Consider the following 19,738-nt stretch of genomic DNA (forward strand, 5'->3'; position numbering starts at 1 on the left):
CTCTCTCCCAACTTCTCCATCGCCTCCCTGATGGTCTCTGGCTCTTCAGGACGAGTGCGGCACAGGTCGTAACGGGCTGGGGAGGCGCATTGGAGGCCTGGTGCGTGGAGCCGGCACAGGTGGCACTGGACTGATAACACGCTCCTCAAAACGCCTGCACTGCAGCATACTCCTAGCCAACATCATTCTCCGATATCCCTCCTCCATCGACTCCCAGGCGGGCTCTGGCTCTCTCCTTGGCTCGGCTGACCCCTCGTGCCCCCCCCAAAGAAAATCTTGGGGTTTCTGTGGCCGCGGTCCCCGGCGTCGTCGCTGTCTTTCCTGAGTCCTCTGCGACTCCCGCCAAGGAAGGGTCTCGTGTCCTGCCATGATTTCTTCCCAGGTCCAAAACTCCTTTACCTCTGTCACACGCTGCTTAGTCCTTGCTTAGTGGGATATTCTGTCACGATCGTGAGGAAAGACGGACAAAGGCGCAGCGTGATTTGAGTTCCACATACTTTTAATCCAAAGTGAAAGTGAAACTACTACAAACAATAAACAAACCCCGACCGTGAACAAACAGAGCGCACATCAGCACTCAACAAAACAATATCCCACAAAGCAGGTGGGAGAAAGGGCTTCCTAAATATGATCCCCAATTAGAGTCAACGATTACCAGCTGCCTCTAATTGGGAACCATACAACTCACCAACATAGAAATAGAATGACTAGAACACCCCCCTAGTCACGCTCTGACCTAAACACCATAGAGAACCAAGGGCTCTCTATGGTCAGGGCATGACAACTGTGCTGTTGTTCTGGGATTGATTTGCACTTTTCGCACCAAAGTACGTTCATCTCTAGGAGACAGAATGCGTCTCCTTCCTGAGCAGTATGACGGCTGTGTGGTCCCGTGGTGTTTATACTTGCGTACTATTGTATGTGCAGATGATAGTGGTACCTTCAGGCGTTTGGAAATTGCTCCCAAGGATGAACCAGACTTGTGGAGGTCTCCAATTTTTTTTTCTGAGGTCCTCAAAAACTAAAACCTTTCTGAGGTTTTCCTTTGATTTTCCCATGATGTCAAGCAAAGAGGCACTGAGCTTGAAGGTAGGCCTTGAAATACATCCACAGGTACACCTCCAATTGACTCAAATTATGTCAATTAGCCTATCAGAAGCTTCTAAAGCCATGACATAATTTTCTGGAATTTTCCAAGCTGACCCACTGGAATTGTGATACAGTGAATTATAAGTGAAATAATCTGTCTGCAAACGATTGTTGGAAAAATGACTTGAGTCATGCATAAAGTAGATGTGCTAAGCGACTTGCCAAAACTATAGTTTGTTAACAAGAAATGTGTGGAATGGTTGAAAAATGAGTTTTAATGACGCCAACCTAAGTGTTTGTAAACCTCCGACTTCAACTGTATGTAAGACTGCTGTTCATTGACTATAGCTCAGCATTCAACACCATAGTACCCTCCAAGCTCATCATTATGCTCGGGGCCCTGGGTCTGAATGACACCCTGTGCAACTGGGTCCTGGACTTCCTGACGGGCCGCCCCCAGGTGGTGAAGTTAGGAAACAACACCTCCACTTCGCTGATCCTCAACACAGGGGCCCCACAAGGGTGAGTGCTTAGCCCCATCCTGTACTCCTTTTCACCCATGACTGCGTGGCCACGCACACCTCCAACTCAATCATCAAGTTTGCAGACGACACAACAGACGGAACCACTTGATCATTTAAATGTTTGATAATTGAAGAAGAAAAAACCATTCCATCCTGAATGAATCAGGGTGTGCACCATTTCTAAATAAATTACATCATAATCTGAGCAAAGATCCTTCTCAAGGATCAGACAAGCCTGATTACCAATAATTATGAGACAGCCTACCGAGAGGGGGGCCCTCGGAGTGTGGTGCCAGGAAAATATCCTCTCACTCAATGTCGACAAAACAAAGGAGCTGATCGTGGATTTCAGGAAACAGCAGAGGGAGCGCACCTCTATCCACATCGATGGGACCGCAGTGGAGCAGGTGGAAAGCTTCAAGTTCCTCGGCATACACATCACTGACGATCTGAAATGGGCCACACGCACAGACAGTGTGGTGGAGGCTGAAGAAATTTGGCTTGGCACCTAAAACCCTCACAAACTTTTACAGATGCACAATTGAGAGCATCCTGCCTGCTGTATCACCGCCTGGTACGGCAACTGCACTGCCCGCATCCGCAGGGCTCTCCAGAGGGTCGTGCGGTCTGCCCAATGCATCACCGGGGACAAACTCCCTGCCCTCCAGGACACCTACAGCACCTGATGTCACAGGCAGGCCAAAAAGATCATCAAAGACAATAACCACCCGAGCCACTGCATGCTCACCCCGCTGTCATCCAAAAGGCGAGGTCAGTACAGGTGCATCAAAGCTGGGACTGAGAGACTGAAAAACAGCTTCTATGTCAAGGCCATCAGACTGTTAAAGAGCCATCACTAGGCAACTCCCACCCGGTTACGTAACCCTGCACCTTAGAGGCTTCTGCCCATTATTCATAGACTTGAAATCACTGGCCACTTTAATAATGGAACACTAGTCACTCTATGATGTTTACATATTTTTGCTTACTTATCTCCTGTGTTTATACTGAATTCTATTCTATTATATTTTAGTCTTTGCCACTCCATTGCTCATCCTAATATTGATATATTCCTCAATTACATTATTTTACTTTTAGGTTGTGTGTATTGTGTGTATTGTTGTGAATTGTTAGATATTACTGCACTGTTGGAGCTAGAAACACATGCATTTCGCTTCACCAGCAATAATATTAGCTAAACACGTGTATGTGACAAATAAAATGTGATTTGATTTGAAGAACACCAAGAGCCCAGTGTTAGCCCTGCCTGCTGCCCCCCCCCCCACACACACACACACACACACACACACACACACACACACACACACACACACACACACACAGTAAGGGGATCTTGCGATGAGACAGCCACTCAGCCCCTTCCCCATCCTAGAGTGTCTCTCTCTGGAGTTTACCTGACCTAATCTGTGTCAGGCCTGGTTTGTCTGACTGACTTCTTTTACGTAATGAGGCCTCCTCAAGGGCTGCTAGCCTGCTCCATTACCCAGCAGGCCAACTCGTCCAGTCCAAATCAGAACATACTTATGGGTTGGCTCATTTAAATGGCTCCAATTAGTTCCCAAGAGGTAGGCCGACCAGTTTGCCACGACATGACGTTACGTAACACTAACAGTCATATTAGCAAGCAGTTCATTATGATGACTGCAGATGTTGCTAACAGGTCACATTCTGTCTGTGAGTGATCAAGCAGTATTGACTTGTATCACAATATAGGAATGCAACGGTCAGTCATGCAAACAGTGCAGGTTAGTGTTTTTCTTATGAATCTTGTTCTGGAGGCAGCTTTGCAGAGAGGTCACTTGCTGGCACAACCACAAAGTCATAAAATATGATTTTAAACTTAACCCTAACCCTAACCCTAACCTTAACTCAAACCTTAACCACACTGCTAGCTCTAATGCTGAACCTTAAATTAAGATTAAAAGCTGATTTTGGTTTTCATACATTTTTACAATATAGCCAATTTTGACTTTGCAGCTGGCCAGTCTAGCGGAAATCGCTCAGTTCTGCATCCAGGACAAGACTTATCCCAATAAACATCAACCTGCGCAAACAGTTTGAAAATTCATTTTGTTTGATTTACATTTTCTCAATTGGTTTTAACACATTTCTACAATAGATAAAGAGAAGGCAAAGGAAATGCATAGTTGACCTCTACTCTAAACACTTCAGACACGACGGACATCAACAGAAACACAACTATCCTTTAGCATCATGATACTGTTTTATTTTCCTCCTCTTTTCTTGAGAAGTCTTGCCCCCTGGTCTTTGTGGCTGCATCCTAACTGACACCCTATTCCCTATATAGTGGACAACCTTTGACCAGAGCCCAAGTAGTGCACTATATACCATTTGGGATAGATCCTGCCTATAGTGGGCAGACATAAGGACCGGACCAGAGGGTGGCACGGCTGGGAAATCTGCCAAGAGGCCATTGGGCAGGGAGTAGATTAAATCCCGAGGTCTCTCCCCCTCTCTCCCCTCCTCCCTCAGGGCACAGTGATCATAGAGCTTCTCTGATCAGCTCACTGATGTGGTGGTAATGCAATATTGATTTTTCCTCCGTCCTGATTTTGTCAACCGTGCATTTAGTGCCAGCTTTGTAAAAACAAAGGCACCAGAGACTTCCTTCCTGCTACTGCCAGTTTATTTATATCAGTAGCAGAGGCCACTCGCAATCGAGAGGAAAGTAAGGCAAGCTCTATTGGTCATACAGTGTATACTACTATGCTATTGGCCATACAGTATATACTACTATCCTATTGGTCATACAGCATATACTACTATCCTATTGGTCATACCTTATATATTACTATCCTATTGGCCATACAGTATATACTACTATCCTATTGGTCATACAGCATATACTACTATCCTATTGGTCATACCTTATATACTACTCTCTTCTATGCGATACAGAACTGCCAAGGAGATACAGTACCTCTCTGCATGGCCTTTGGCGTTTTAGACTCCCCATGGCGATATCATCACCAATGCCAACAGTAGTGGAGATGATTCTCCATGCACAGATTTTACTCTCTTACACTGGTGGTTGGTTGCTTCTCACTCATCCTTCACAACTGTACTACTTTCTTCTAAGTTTCCGCAGGCTCCTATCCCCAGTTAAAGTTTGCATCCCAAATGGCACCCCTTTCCCTATAAAGTGCACTACTAGTGGTGTAGTAGTATATACTGTCTACTAGTGGTGCACTAATAGCCATATATACCATTTGGGAAAGAGCCTGCCTATAGTGGGCAGACATAAGGACCAGACCAGAGGGTGGGACGGCTGGGGAATCTGCCAAGGGGCCATTGGGCAGGGAGTAGATTAAATCCCGAGGTCTCTCCCCCTCTCTCCCCTCCTCCCCCAGGGCACAGTGATCATAGAGCTTCTCTGATCAGCTCACTGATGTGGTGGTAATGCAATATGGATTTTTCCTCCGTCCTGATTTTGTCAACCGTGCATTTAGTGCCAGCTTTGTAAAAACAAAGGCACCAGAGACTTCCTTCCTGCTACTGCCTGTCATGCGGATCGGAACAGGTGAACCCAAGAGCAGACTCAGACGAGGAGACTGGGATGAGGTAACCAAGGTAGTTTCCGGAAACCAGGTGCGGAGGATGAGGCTGGAGCGAGAGGTGTTGGGACAGGGTAAGCAGGTCCGGAGGGGAATCCAAGGGAGCGTAGAGTGAGGAATCCAGGACAGAGTAGCAGGACTGGCGAGAAGTTGGACTGGAGACTGGTACCAGAGTCAGAGCGGGCAGAACTGTAGTGGAGAGGGAAACAGCATCAGGCAAGGGAAAACAGGCACAACAGGACAACAGGAACAAACGGCTAGAAACATGGACTGACTGAGCAGAGATTATGATCTGGCAGTGTGGAAGTGGCAGGACTGAGTATTTGTAGAGGTCTTGATTATGGAACAGATTGCAGCTGGTGGGGATCTGTTCTGACTCCAGCACACCTGTCTCTGCCCACACAATCCCACACACACACAGAGAGAGAGGGAGAGAGCACTGGGGGAGTGGCGGCAGGTCAAGGAGACACAGGATGAGCACTAGGGGGTGTGGCAGGAGCAGATGTGACACTGCCAGTTTATGTATATCAGTAGCAGAGGCCGCTCGCAATTGAGAGGAAAGCAAGGCAAGCTCTATTGGTCATACAGTATATACTACTATCCTATTGGTCATACAGTATATACTACTATCCTTTTGGCCATACAGTATATACTACTATCCTATTGGTCATACAGCATATACTACTATCCTATTTGTCATACCTTATATACCACTCTCCTATATGCGATACAGAACTGCCAAGGAGATACAGTACCTCTCTGCATGGCCTTTGGCGTTTTAGACTCCCCATGGCGATATCATCACCAATGCCAACAGTAGTGGAGATGATTCTCCATGCACAGATTTTACTCTCTTACACTGGTGGTTGGTTGCTTTTCACTCATCCTTCGCAACTGTACTACTTTCTTCTAAGTTTCCACAGGCTCCTATCCCCAGTTAAAGTTTGCATCCCAAATGGCACCCCTTTCCCTATAAAGTGCACTACTAGTGGTGTAGTAGTATATACTGTCTACTGTGGTGCACTAATAGCGGTGCACTAAAAAGTAAGTAGGGTACCATTTGGGATACACACATAATAAACCAACTGACACACTGAGGTCTTTCAGGTTCCCTAGGGGTGTTGGTTTCTTTCAGTGCCTTTAGGTCCTCTCTTGCCATTGGGTTGGTTGTATGTAGGCTGTGTTCCAATGCTGTAGTTAGTAGACGTTCACATTGCCAGCAGCACAGTGTGTGTATTGCCTCAGAGCAGAGAGACAGTTTCGCAGGCTATACCTAGCAGTGCAAAAAACAACTACCCACGAAACACAAAGACAAACACACCCTACTATATAGGACTCCCAATCAAAGGCAACTCAACACACCTGCCTTCAATTGGGAGTCCAACCCCAATTAACTATACATAGAAAAACAACCCTAGAACCTATACCAACCACTAACACACCCCACTACACCACACACAAAACCCCATAATACAAAACAAATATACCTCTGCCACGTCCTGACCAAATATAATACAACTAATACCTAAATATTGGTCAGGACGTGACATTACCCCCCCCAAAGGTGCATACACCGAATGCACCAACATAAAGAAAACCCAATACCAAAATAAACCCCCTAAACTAAAGGGAGGGAAGGGAGGGTGGCTGCCATCAACGACGGCACTGTGCTACACCCCCCCTCCCCAACCCACCTATATTGGAGGTGGCTCCGGTTCTGGCCTACTGCCCTCCAGACCGTAGACAGACTTGCTTGGCTTTGGGCAGTAGGCAGAATCCTTCGGTTCCAGGTCGTAGGCCGACTCCGTCGGTCCCGGTCTGTAGGCAGACTCAATATAGTCACAGTTACTTATTTCTAATTTGGGATCGTAGCCAGACTCACCCGGTTCTGGGTCACAGGCAGATTCCCTCAGTCCTGGGTCACAGGCCGACTCCCTTGGTTCCGGGTCGCAGGTAGACCCCTTCGGTTCTGGGTCACAAACAGACCCCTTCGGGCAGACGGGCCACTCTGGCTGATCCGGGCAGACGGACCACTCTGGCTGATCCGGGCAGACGGACCACTCTGGCTGATCCGGGCAGACGGGCCACTCTGGCTGATCCGGGCAGACGGGCCACTCTGGCTGATCCGGGCAGACGGGCCACTCTGGCTGATCCGGGCAGACGGGCCACTCTGGCTGATCCGGGCAGACGGGCCACTCTGGCTGATCCGGGCAGACGGGCCACTCTGGCAGCCCTGGGCAGACGGGCCACTCTGGCAGCTCCGGGCAGACGGGCCACTCTGGCAGCTCCATGCAGACGGGCCACTCTGGCAGCTCCGGGCAGACGGGCCACTCTGGCAGCTCCGGGCAGACGGGCCACTCTGGCAGCTCCGGGCAGACGGGCCACTCTGACAGCTCCGGGCAGACGGGCAGCTCTGGCGACTCCTGACTGGCAGGCAGCTCTGGCGACTCCTGACTGGCGGGCAGCTCTGGCGACTCCTGACTGGCGGGCAGCTCTGGCGACTCCTGACTGGCGGGCAGCTCTGGCGACTCCCGACTGGCGAGCGGCTCTGGCTGCACCAGACTGGCGAGGCTGGGCTGACGCACTAGATGCCTGATGCGTGGGGCTGGTACTGGATGTGCCAGTCTGGGCACACGCACTTTAGGGCTAGTGCCGGAAGCAGGAACAGGCTGAACAGGACTAGGCTGACTATTGGGAAGCTTGGTCCGGGTTGCTGGTACTGGTCGTGCTAGACTGGGAGTACTCACTTCCAGGATACTCCGAGAGGCAGGAACCGGAAAGACTGGGCCATGGAGGCGCACAGGTGGCCATGATCGCACCACCTGCACAACCCGTCCTGGCTGGATGGAACTAGTAGCCCTGCACAAGCGGGGTGCTGGTACAGGGCGGACTGGGCTGTGCGTGCGTATGAGCGCGATAGTGCGCACCTCGGCGAAACACGGCGCTCTCCACCTTCTTCGCCCCTTCCTGCACTCACGGGTAGCTGGCTTATGGCTCTTCCTACGCCCAGCCAAACTACCCGTGTGCCCCCCCCAAAAATGTCTTGGGGGTGCCTCTCCGGCTTCCTAGCCAGACGTGTCCCAACGTAGCATTCCTGTTCCACCCCAGCCTTCTTCCAAGGGCCCACTCCGGCCAGTAACTCTACCCAAGTCCCCTTTTCAGAATAATCCATATATTCCGCATCCCGCTCTTTACTCCGCTGCTTGGTCCTGTTGTGGTGGGTAGTTCTGTCACAGATTTTCGTCTTCTGACGATATAGCAAAATCGCTGTCGGAGAAAGTGGACCAATATGCAGCGCGTTGCGTGTTCAACATCATATTTCTTAAAGGACGTTGACCATGAAAAAACAAGAAATGCATACAATACGACAGGAGACAGTTTCGCAGGCTATACCTAGCAGTGCAAAAAACAACTACCCACGAAACACAAAGACAAACACACCCTACTATATAGGACTCCCAATCAAAGGCAACTCAACACACCTGCCTTCAATTGGGAGTCCAACCCCAATTAACTATACATAGAAAAACAACCCTAGAACCTATACCAACCACTAACACACCCCACTACACCACACACAAAACCCCATAATACAAAACAAATATACCTCTGCCACGTCCTGTCCAAATATAATACAACTAATACCTAAATATTAGTCAGGACGTGACATAGCCTTTCTCCTTAACTGACCCAGAGACAACACATCCAAATGAAATGTTACTTGGAGATTATTCCACATGATAGGGCCCTGGTAGGAAAAGGCAGATTTACCCAACACTGTGGATGTAATGAATACTCAGGGAGACAAAGGTGTAGATTCACACGCAGCGCGTGGCAGGTGTTTATTTCGCCTTCGCAGAAGGCAGGAATCGTGGTCACAGGCAGGCAATGGTCATACACAGGTAGGCAAACAGGCAGGTGAATTCAAAACTAGGACTGAAGGCTGTAACTGGTTCTCACAAACGAGCTAAGAAAAAGCTTAGTAGAGTCAAAACGAACAATACCTCACAAAGGCACAAATAGAATGAACTGAACTAAATAAGGAGATGATGAGACCAGGTGAGTAACTAACACAGGTGAAATCAATTAACAAAAATGAAACAGGGCTACGTTCCAGAACACAAAGAAACAGGACTACGTTCAAGAACACAACGAAACAGAACACAAGGTTAACTAAGAAAATAAATACAGTGGATAAACGTAGCGTCTCCAGCATTAACCAACCCTGTGATCTAGTGTCATAATCCGAGTTTCTATATTTCAACAATGATGATAAGTAAATTGGTAGTTTATTGAGTAAGGCTTTATAAACAAAAACAGAATAATGAAGTGACCTATGTGTTTTTAGCGAGGTCCAACCAACTTTATGATAAAGGATGCACTGGTGAGTATCAAAACTGTCAGATGTTATACAACGAAGTGTGCTATGATAAATTTTGTCCAAGGGCTTCAAAACACTGCTATCTGCATTCATGTATATAATATTGCCATAATCTATAACAGGAATGAATGTAGACTGAATTATCTGTTTTCTACTATTTAATGAAAGGCAAGCCCCATTCCTATAGAAGAAGGCCAACTTTATTCTTAATTTCTTGACTAAGTGGTCAACATGCTTTTTAAAAGATATCTTTTTGGCAATCCAGATGCCCAGATATTTATAGGCGGGGACACGATCAATGGGGGCACCATCTAACATACTTATGCACAAATCATCAATTATTATTACATGATTATTACATTTACTTGGTTTTACCAGCATTTAGTATCAACTTCAGTTTCAAACAAGGCTTTCTGCAAGGTAGTTAAAACTTCTTTGGGATCGGTGTACTGTCCACGGGGCGGTTGAGCTAATGTAGGCTAATACGATTAGCATGAGGTTGTAAGTAACAACAACATTTCCCAGGACATAGACATATCTGATATTGGCAGAAAGCATACATTCTTGTTAATCTAACTGCACTGTCCAATTTACAATAGCTATTACAGTGAAATAATACCATGCTATTGTTTGAGGAGAGTGCACAATTTTGAACATGAAAAGTTATTAATAAACAAATTAGGCACATTTGGGCAGTCTTGATACAACATTTTGAACAGAAATCTAATGGTTCATTGGATCAGTCTACAACTTTGCACATACACTGCTGCTATCTAGTGGGCGGATCCTTAATTAAAGCAGATTGAAGAGTCAACAGAGCCTGAGCTGCCTTAGGGGCAGTAACGTACACAACAGTGTCATCTGCGTACAGATGAAACTCCTTCAAGACTGTTGGAAAAACATTCCAGGTGAAGCTGGTTGAGAGAGTGCCAAGAGTGTGAGAAGCTGTCATCAAGGTAAAGGGTGGCTACTTTGAAGAATCTCAAATATAAAATGTATTTTCATTTCTATGACACTTTTCTGGTTACTACATGCATGATTCCATATGTGTTATTTCATAGTTTTGATGTCTTCACTATTATTCTACAATGTAGAACATATTAAAAATAAAGAAAAACCCTTGAATGAGTAGTTTTGTCCAAACTTTTGACTAGTACTGTACATCGCCCCCTTTTCTCTGCCCGTTACATCTAAAAATGTTGTAATTAGCAATGTCAATGTCGTTATCCATGATCGAATCATTTAATCAAGTCTCTGACAAAACAAAAATGTTTGTGTTTGTGTCATGCGTCCAGATATCGATAAAGTCCATCTTTGACGTCAATACTTAGCACATTTAAATGTAGCAAACCCAGCCCTTTACGAGACTTAAAAAACAGCAGGGGTGTCCATATTTACCCTAACCAGGTCGTTATAAACTTGAACATTAAGTAAGTCAGGAGATTTCATAGGAATATAAATTAAGTTATCAAAGCTTGCCCTGATGGGCCTGCGGCTGCATCTACTCGGTGGCTGTTTAAATACTATTGAAATTAAGACAGGGATAATGCAGATTTCCTTGACTTGACTAGAGTATTTAACATCAGAAACAGTTTGATGTGTGATGGTGGTTGGGATAGCAGGTTCTATACCATTCAGTCTCTCAGAGCAGCCTTAAAATGGCCTTGCAATGAATAAGCCCTGAGATAGTTTCGGTGAATTCCATTTTCTTTGTAGAATATTTTTTCTTTCCAAAAAGTGTCAAAGTTATCAATAACGTTTTTTTTCTTACTTTGAATTTGTCTCTTGGGTGTCAACGGTTTAGACTATTAGCTATTATGACCCCACAAATGAAAGCTAAGACTCCCAAGAACATATATGGGACTTCTGCATAGAATGACTGGGGAAATGAATTGAGCTTCTCAATTTAAATCAAATCAAATTGTATTTGTCACATGCTTTGAAAAACAACAGGTGTAGACTAGACTTATCCCAAGCTAAGCTAAGACTCTCAGGAACATGTATTCTGTTCTAAGAATGATGAAAAACAAAATGATTGCCTGATGATTTTCTTTCTGCTTTCCTGAATTTTCCAATGCCTGCATAATGCATTTCAATCACTTGAAAGCAGACTTATATTTGGCATTACCTGATTTGACATATCTTTGTGTTATTTATAAGGCCAGATACAAAAGCTTCATCATATAATTTTTACAGATTTGTTTCAGATATGCCCATGGCCCTAAAATATTAAATTCAATAGTGTGATGGTCCATGTTATCATTTTTTATATATTTTTTTATATATTTTATATATTTATATATTTTATATATATATATATTTACTGCCCTATTCACACATATATATATATATATATATGTGTGAATAGGGCAGTAAATATTGTACAGAAAATGCATGTATTCAGTTGAATGCACTCTACTTTTGTATTGTAAAGCTCTGCCACATCTCTCCTTTGAAAGAGAGCTAACTGAGTCATTGGATTATGATTTCAACACCAAGCCCCATCATCATGTGCAACGAGGTTGACAATAATTGTAAGCATGATATTTTCTTTTACTGAAATGTGTGTGTGTGTGTGGTGTGTGTGTGTGTGTGCGTGCGTGCGTGCGTGTGTTTGCAAGTTTTCATTTTCGTCAAAAACAAGTGCCTTTGTTTTGATGGCCTGCATATGTGAGTTCGCGCAACACGACCATTAGACCTGATGACGTGTTCCTTCGCATAAGCTTAGCTAGCTAACGTCGCAATGACATCGCCTACAAGCGTGATCAGGGATTTCTATTGAAGAAGCAGTTTCTACATATCTTAACACTAAACCATCTTTGGTAAGATTGTGAGGGTGCTTTGGTAACTGTGGAATTCTTTAAGATGTTTGGCTCATTGGATAGATCAGAGTCTATGTTTGAAGTTGTTGAGTATTATGGAGTTTCTTGGCAGTACACTATAGATGTACAGTATGTGTTCCAGAGTAGAGAGACCCACAGTAGCTGCTGTAATTGAAAACGGGCAGTGTTTGCTGTGGCAGGTGGGACGGTGCAAGTTACCTGAATGTTCTATTTATATTCTATTCGCTTTTGAATAAAATTGACATGAGTGGATTACTTGTAACATTCTTATTGTGCACCTGGTGCATTTAGCTGTTGAATGAATTTTTTATTTAACTATGCAAGTCAGTTAAGAACAAATTCTTATTTACAATGACGGCTACCGGGGGACAGTTGGTTAACTGCCTTGTTCAGGTGCAGAACGACAGATTTTTACCTTGTCAGCTCAGGGATTCAATCCAGCAGCCTTTCGGTTACTGGCCCAACGCTCTAACCACTAGGCTACCTGCCGCCCCTCTGTAGCAATGCCCCTGGTGTCACCCTCATAATATAAATAAAAAGACTATCAAAGGAATGCTTTGAGATCACACTTACTGAGAGATTGGATGAGTGAGAGCTCCTGCATGATTGTTTCATTCCCTTATTGTTGTCTGTTTGAGCCGCAATAACCTTCCCCCGCCACTAATATAATACCTGATAGTTTCTTTCTCAGCTAGAGCCCTTTTCACAGTGCAATAGGCTCACGGTGCCACAGCCCAGGCAGAAATAAGAAAGGCAAAAAAGACAAATAGATTTCTTGGGATCAATCTCCCCCATCTGAGCTGACAATATGGGTCTGTGACTCAGTCCCGAATGGCACCCTAATCCCTATATTGCACAACTTTGGACTAGAGCCTTGGGCCCTGGTCGAAAGTATTGCACTACATAGGGAATAGGATGCAATTTGGGATGCTGTCTGTCTGTCTGTCGCACTGCATGAGTGCTCGTCCATTGGCATCACGCGTCGTCAGAGAAGAATGGCAAATCTATTCCTCTCTTTTCGAGATGAAATGAAAGGTTTATAAAGGAATTCCTTCATTGAACACTTCACTGGTGCTCCTCACCCCCATCTTTGACCCCTTCTTTAATTTTTAAGAGCTGGCAGCTCCCTCTTGTCCTAACTCTCTTTTGTCCTCCTTCTATCCCTCCATCCCTACCCCAGCCCAAAAGCAGCTCTGTCTGTCTGTCTGTCTGTCTGTCTGTCTGTCTGTCTGTCTGTCTGCTTTCCAAGCCGAGGGATAGATTAGTTAGTGATGTCATGAGGGCCTCTTGCACCTTTAATGGATGCTGAAGTAATTATTAATTGGATCTAGTGTTTGAAAGGGGCTGCGTCCCAAATGGCACAATTTTTTTTAACAGTCTCGTCAAAATTAGTCCACTATATGCCCTTTGGGACGCAACCCCAGTGTCAGACAAGAAGCAGCCGTCTGCAGTATCATTTTTTTCATAGTACAATCTCACCATTCACTTCCCAGGTGCCCAATATGGCACCGTGGGAAACGTTCAATGGCATAACAATAATAAGAAAATGTATCAGAATGTACATGTGCAATTCATTCCATAATTAAAACCTTTTGGGGGGCAGATAAAGAAAAATATGAAATATTGGTATTTTCATGTTGTTTCTAATATGTGTCTTTTCTCCCCCCCCCTCTTTTTCCTTCTAGAGTCGGAAACATGCCAATAAAGTACGGCTGTATTACATGCTACATCCCGTGGATGGAGGCTGCCCGGCAAAGAAACTCAGAACAGACAATGTGAGTACAGCAGCCACTACTACTGTAAATGATACATCTCACTGTATGTGTTCACACTTCTACAATGGTACCGTAATTTTTGTTGTTGTTGTGCGCAACATTTTTGCAAATAGCATGGCCCTATAGATATAAACTCATCTTGTCTTATCTCTGGCTGCACTCACTCACAGTCACAGGAGTGGTCAACTTTTGCTCTTAATGGACCCTCCTGTTATTGATTCCTACCACTATGTCTTGACCCTCTTGCCTCCTGTCAGAATGGTGAATAGATAAGTAGCAACACATTTCTGGTTGGCTGAACTGAACCAACGTGGTGGAAGTGAAAATGAACTGAAAGCCGCAGGTCCAGGATACCAGAGGAAGCAGAGTAGCTTTCCGTCAAGTGAAAAGAGCACATTGAGAGAAAGGGAGGTACATCACCTCTCCCATGTAAATCAGAGTACATGCCATTTTTGACAGTTGCAATTATGTTCTGCTGTCAGCCCCCGGTCAATACGTGTTTGGCGTGTGCTTAAGCTCTTCCTTCTTGCCTGAGAGAAAGTACAGGGGAAATGGGTGGTGGTTGCGTGGGTTTGTGCTAGCTAGCATCTATGCTTCTATCAATGCTGAATCACTGAGCAAAGAAGAAGAGACCGAGACAAACAGTTGTTAAGCTATTTGCAGGTGGGCATTCTGTTCTGCATTAGGATAAAACCTGCAGCATTTGTGTTTTATCAGCATTCTGCACATTCACAGTTACATCCTTCTTTTGCGAGAAAAGGGTTTATATAATATTATCATATCAATGTGTGTATGCTTGGCTTTTGGAGTTGAGATTCATTGGTGTTGTGGGGAGACAGCGGCAGTGAAAGTAGAACCGTCACAGTAGTGCCAGATTGGGATTGTGTAGATCAGTGAGGAACAGAGCCATATTGCATGTCTCAGTTAGAGTGAGTAGATCAGTCAGGAGAGTAGCCTCAGGTCTCAGCTGTGATTAGTCTCAGTTTGCCAGCTATCAGTCAAGAAGATCTCCTCCTCTGGATCTGATAAGGACTTGTCTGGGGAGAGAGCTCTATCCCTCCTCTCTCTACATTTGAGTCATTTAGCAGACACTCTTATCCACAGCAACTTACAGCAATGAGTCCATACATTCCCCCTTGGGAATCGAACCCACAACCGTGCCGTTGGAAGTGCCATGCTTTACCAAGTGAGCCACACGGGACCCTCTCTCACCCCTTCTCTCCCTCCGTCACTCTGCCTGTCTCACCTCTTCCTCTCTCTCGCTCCCTCTTTCTCTCTCCCTGTCTTCCCCCCTCTCTCTCTATCCACCTCCTCTCCCTCTGCCTGCCCTGCTCCTCTCTTCTCCCCCTCTTACCTCAGAGCTGTTGATTAGTCCTCATCACAGGAAGACACTGTACAGAAGCCAGCCTGCAAACCTGGGTTTAGAGGCCAAATTAGAAACCGCTAGGGATTGTTTGATCTGGACATTGTGCTGTTGGTTTCATGTGTTTTCCATGTTCACGGAGAGCTATCACTACCATTCCTTACAGATGCTTTTTGAAACCATTTGTAATTGTATGTCACGGATCCCTCCGGAACTGTCATTACGCACACCTGGTCCCTATTCCCATTTGATTAGTTATTGTATAAGTGTGCCCTTTGTTCACCATTGTCCTGTCGATTATTGTTCCAATGTCCGTTGGTCGTGTGAGTACCTGTGCTGTGTTGTTTTGGCTTTCGTGCCACGTGTATTGTGCAGATGATTACGGGCCTCGTCCCGTGTGATAATCATTGTGCGATTGTGTATTTATTCGAGGTACTCCTCGCTCTTTTGTTTGGGTCTCAACCCTGTGTTTGGTATACGTGTTTGTTTGGTCTTCGTCCCCGTGCACGCTGTAATTTGGGTAAAGAAATGTAAAAACCTATTACGCATTCCTGCGTCTGTCTCCCGACCCTTTATACCAACGCCAACGTGACATTGTAACTTGATGGCAGACGTTCTATAAGTTATCCCACTTTGACTTTGAGTCCTATATAGCTACAATACTATACTTTACGATACAATAACTTTATTGACCATTTACATGGAAATTCAACTAGTTGAGATGCCTTCCTTGATGGTCCAGCTCCAATGCTCAAGGTAAAATCATGTCCTATATTCCGTGAAAAATAGCAATAACGTTGCCCTTGGATTTCTCACATGGCCAGCTCTCATTGATGACTATGCGTTTACATAAATATCATAACCCCCGAGTTATATTTGAAAATATTACTGCCAGACCAGTAAAATGTATTACTGTATTACCCACTGCAGCGTGCATGCAGTCCTCGATAGGGGGATTAGTATTTATTCATTTCCCTACATGAACAGACTGCAAAAAATAAACAGCTTCCAAAAATGGCAACTAGGGAATAGGCTGCTGGAGGTAGCTGAGGCAATTATTTATTTTCTCTAAGGCCCTATTTTACCTTTTCATCTGCTTTTAAGATCAAAGCTCCAATACTGTTGTCTATTATGGGTCGCCGTCCTCAAGAGTAAGTGTATTCTCTGTACTGTTTGTGTTAGCCAGGAAAGCTATATCATTGGTCAATTCCCAACAGATGTTGTGTTCTGTTGTGTTCTCATGCTCAGTGTCCATGGTGCTGGATACAGCAGTGTCACTGAGCAACACACCAGACCAGAAAAACTGCACTGGTCCACTGATCATAACTCATTTCATGGGAAGAGAGGTTGCTGGTCTGTGTCATCCAGTTTAGTTCAAGCTGGGCTTTGGGCTGGGTTTGTAATGTATTGTTTGAAATGTATAATAGATGGTTAATCGTATAATCACTTGAACGAAATCAGATGAACGAAATCAGATCCATGAGGGAGGAATGTGTTGACGTCGATGGGAAGTGCTTTATCAGTGTGAAATGTATTGGGCTGTGTTCCAAATGGATGTCATCCTATTCCCTATTTAGTGCACTACTTTTCACCATAGTCCTATGGGCCCTGGTCGAAAGAAGGGCACCTTGTTGGAAAGAGTAGGACGGACCGGACCACAGTAGCAACATGCCCTTCTAGTCTCCTCCCTAAATCTACTAATGCCATTCCCATTTTTTAGGCTTTCCATCATCTTCAACCTCGGCTAACTGAGCAGTTTAATAAAATACATTATCTATGCACTCCCTGAACCAATAAGTGAGCATGACTGCTCACACACCGCATCCTTTCTAAGAAAGTAAATGACAACAATGAAGAACTATTTTCAAAAACAATCTTAGCATTCCTTAATTCACTCTCTTCGTGTTTCAATTGCTAAGCAACTGCTCACACATTTTTCCCAGGTAGTAACATACCGTATGAAATGTGCATGTATTCCCGTCTCATTTGCTGTCAAAGCAGCTTTGCTTTTCACCCAAATGATCTCTTCTCCACAAAATGAAAGAGCATTCAATTATTTGTCTCATCTATTTTTGACTGGATTATGATGATATCAGTAGGCTGTGACGTTATCAGACATTACAAAACTCACTCTGTCGTGGGATGTTCAAGGCTGAGGGAAACTGATTGATGCTCCATCTCCAAGACTCATTATCTGTAGTTTGAGTCACAAGCCAACGCCACTCCATATCTGGTTGCTTAGAGACAATGATATAGTGATTGTAAATACTCAGACTGGGTTCAAAATGGCAACCTATTTCCAACTAGTCAGTGTCATTAGTCTGTTAGTTTGCATTGTCTCCTAAGCAGCAATCCCTTTCACTCAACCTCAACTGGAGTCCTGTCCACAGAAACTATGGATAGATCTTGAATGGCACAATATTCCCTAGTGCACTACTTTTTGACAAGACCCCCATGGGCCTGAATAGGGTGCCAATTGGGATGCAAGCCCATAACAGCCAGTTTACTACACTGCAAGCTGACATGCTCAGTCTGCAGCCAATCCAGTCACAGACAATAAACGGCAGCAAATAACAAGAGAGAAAGAGAAGACTGCCATGGCCATATCCATCTGTTTTGTACTGGATCAGCCTGGCGGCATTGGTTACTAATAGATACATGGCCCCCGAAGGACAGTTAAAATCTCCTCCTTAACTCCTGGTCCTGTAACTCAATGCAGAAGCCATTAAAGAGGATGCAATTAGAGACAGGGGAAGACTTTTGGGCTGATTGAATATCTCCTCAGAGCCTCACTCCTATTTAATTAGTGGTGTTTAAATCAACCCTTCATGGGCCGTAGCAGGATATAGTTCCAGGGGAGGAGAGGAGAGTGATCCGGTTTCAGCGGTGGGAGAGATGGAAGTATCCCAGAGAGCGAGAGAACCCAAAAATAAACTGTGTACAGTAGTATCTCTCTCTCTCTCTCTCCAGTGCATCTGCTCAGTAACTCTCTGTGGTATTACAGTTTTCAGTCTTCAGCTCCTCATCTACTCCACACAGAACCCATCCCAGTGGCTGATCTCATTATAAGTTGGCAGAAAAGTTCTGCCATTCTGTGCATTTTATCACCTTTCCTAAGGCTATGGTTACCATAATGTTATCCGTCGATGCTCATACTATGCACTCACACTATCCACTGTCATTCTCTATTGACTGTAACAGCAGGTGTGAGTTGTGATGTTGTCAGTATTTCTTGCAAAAAAAATGTTTGTTTAATATTGTTGATAGCCTGACCTTTCCAGTACTTTCCAAAAGGACACGTTTCCTTGATTGGGGAAAGTATAGTATCTGAAACAGATTGGATGTGACTGGGCCGTGGCTGTTGCATGGCTTCAAGGTGGCGAAATCTAAAAATACACAGGAGAGAGGGGGAGAAAGAGAGAGGGAGGGAGGGACAGAGGGACAGAGAGCCCCTGAAGGGTTGGCAGAAAGCGAGGGAGGTAGAGAGAGAGAGAGAGAGAGAGTAGGGGAGAGAGAGAGAGTAGGAGAGAGAGAGAGAGAGAGAGAGAGAGAGCTCCTGGGGGTTGGCAGAGAGGCTGCATGGTGGTGGTGTCTGGCCAGTCAGTGCGGCCTGTGTCTAGACCTGGCTGAGCTGATCTCAGCTGACAACTGTGGCTGGCTAATCTGACCACACGCAATACGTTCACCGTGGTAACCTGCTCTCGCGGAGGTGGAACGGACAATGAATGGTGCATCAAAATGAATCCCACGACCCGCGTCTCTTTGGCAACATGTTCACTATTACCTGTCTTCCATGGATTGAAAACAATTTATTTTGACGGCTGAACATATCCCCCTACGGCAGAGGTGTCAAACTCATTCTATGGAGGACAGTGTCTGCGTGTTTTTGTTTTTTCCTTTCAGTTAAGACCTAGACAACCAGGTTAGGGGAGTTCTTTGATGAATTAAGGTCACTAATTAATGATCAAGTACAAGGGAGGAGAGAACCCGCAGACACTCGGCTCTCCCTGGAATGAGTTTGACGTGACCTACGGTGTAGTTTTGCCTATATATGCAGTTTTGCGACATTAGATTTCAATATTTTGCATGCTGGAGTTACTGTTATTGATATTGGTTTTGTTTGTGAGAAAAGAACACTACTTAATCTTAAGGATCGTAACCTTTTTT

General features: G+C 45.0%; 1 protein-coding gene across 1 annotated transcript in view; it reads left to right on the forward strand.

Moving 5' to 3' along the window:
- The window catches only part of zmat4a (zinc finger, matrin-type 4a), a 154,956-nt gene that overhangs the window by 55,667 nt on the left and 79,551 nt on the right, over positions 1–19,738 (forward strand). The window contains exon 3 of the mRNA XM_014170990.3: positions 14,119–14,208. Coding sequence (XP_014026465.1) covers positions 14,119–14,208 — 90 coding nt within the window. The remainder of the gene's footprint in view (positions 1–14,118; positions 14,209–19,738) is intronic.

The sequence above is a fragment of the Salmo salar genome, chromosome 24, assembly GCF_965601325.2.
Source record: "Salmo salar chromosome 24, fSalSal1, whole genome shotgun sequence".
Taxonomy (NCBI): Eukaryota; Metazoa; Chordata; class Actinopteri; order Salmoniformes; family Salmonidae; genus Salmo; species Salmo salar.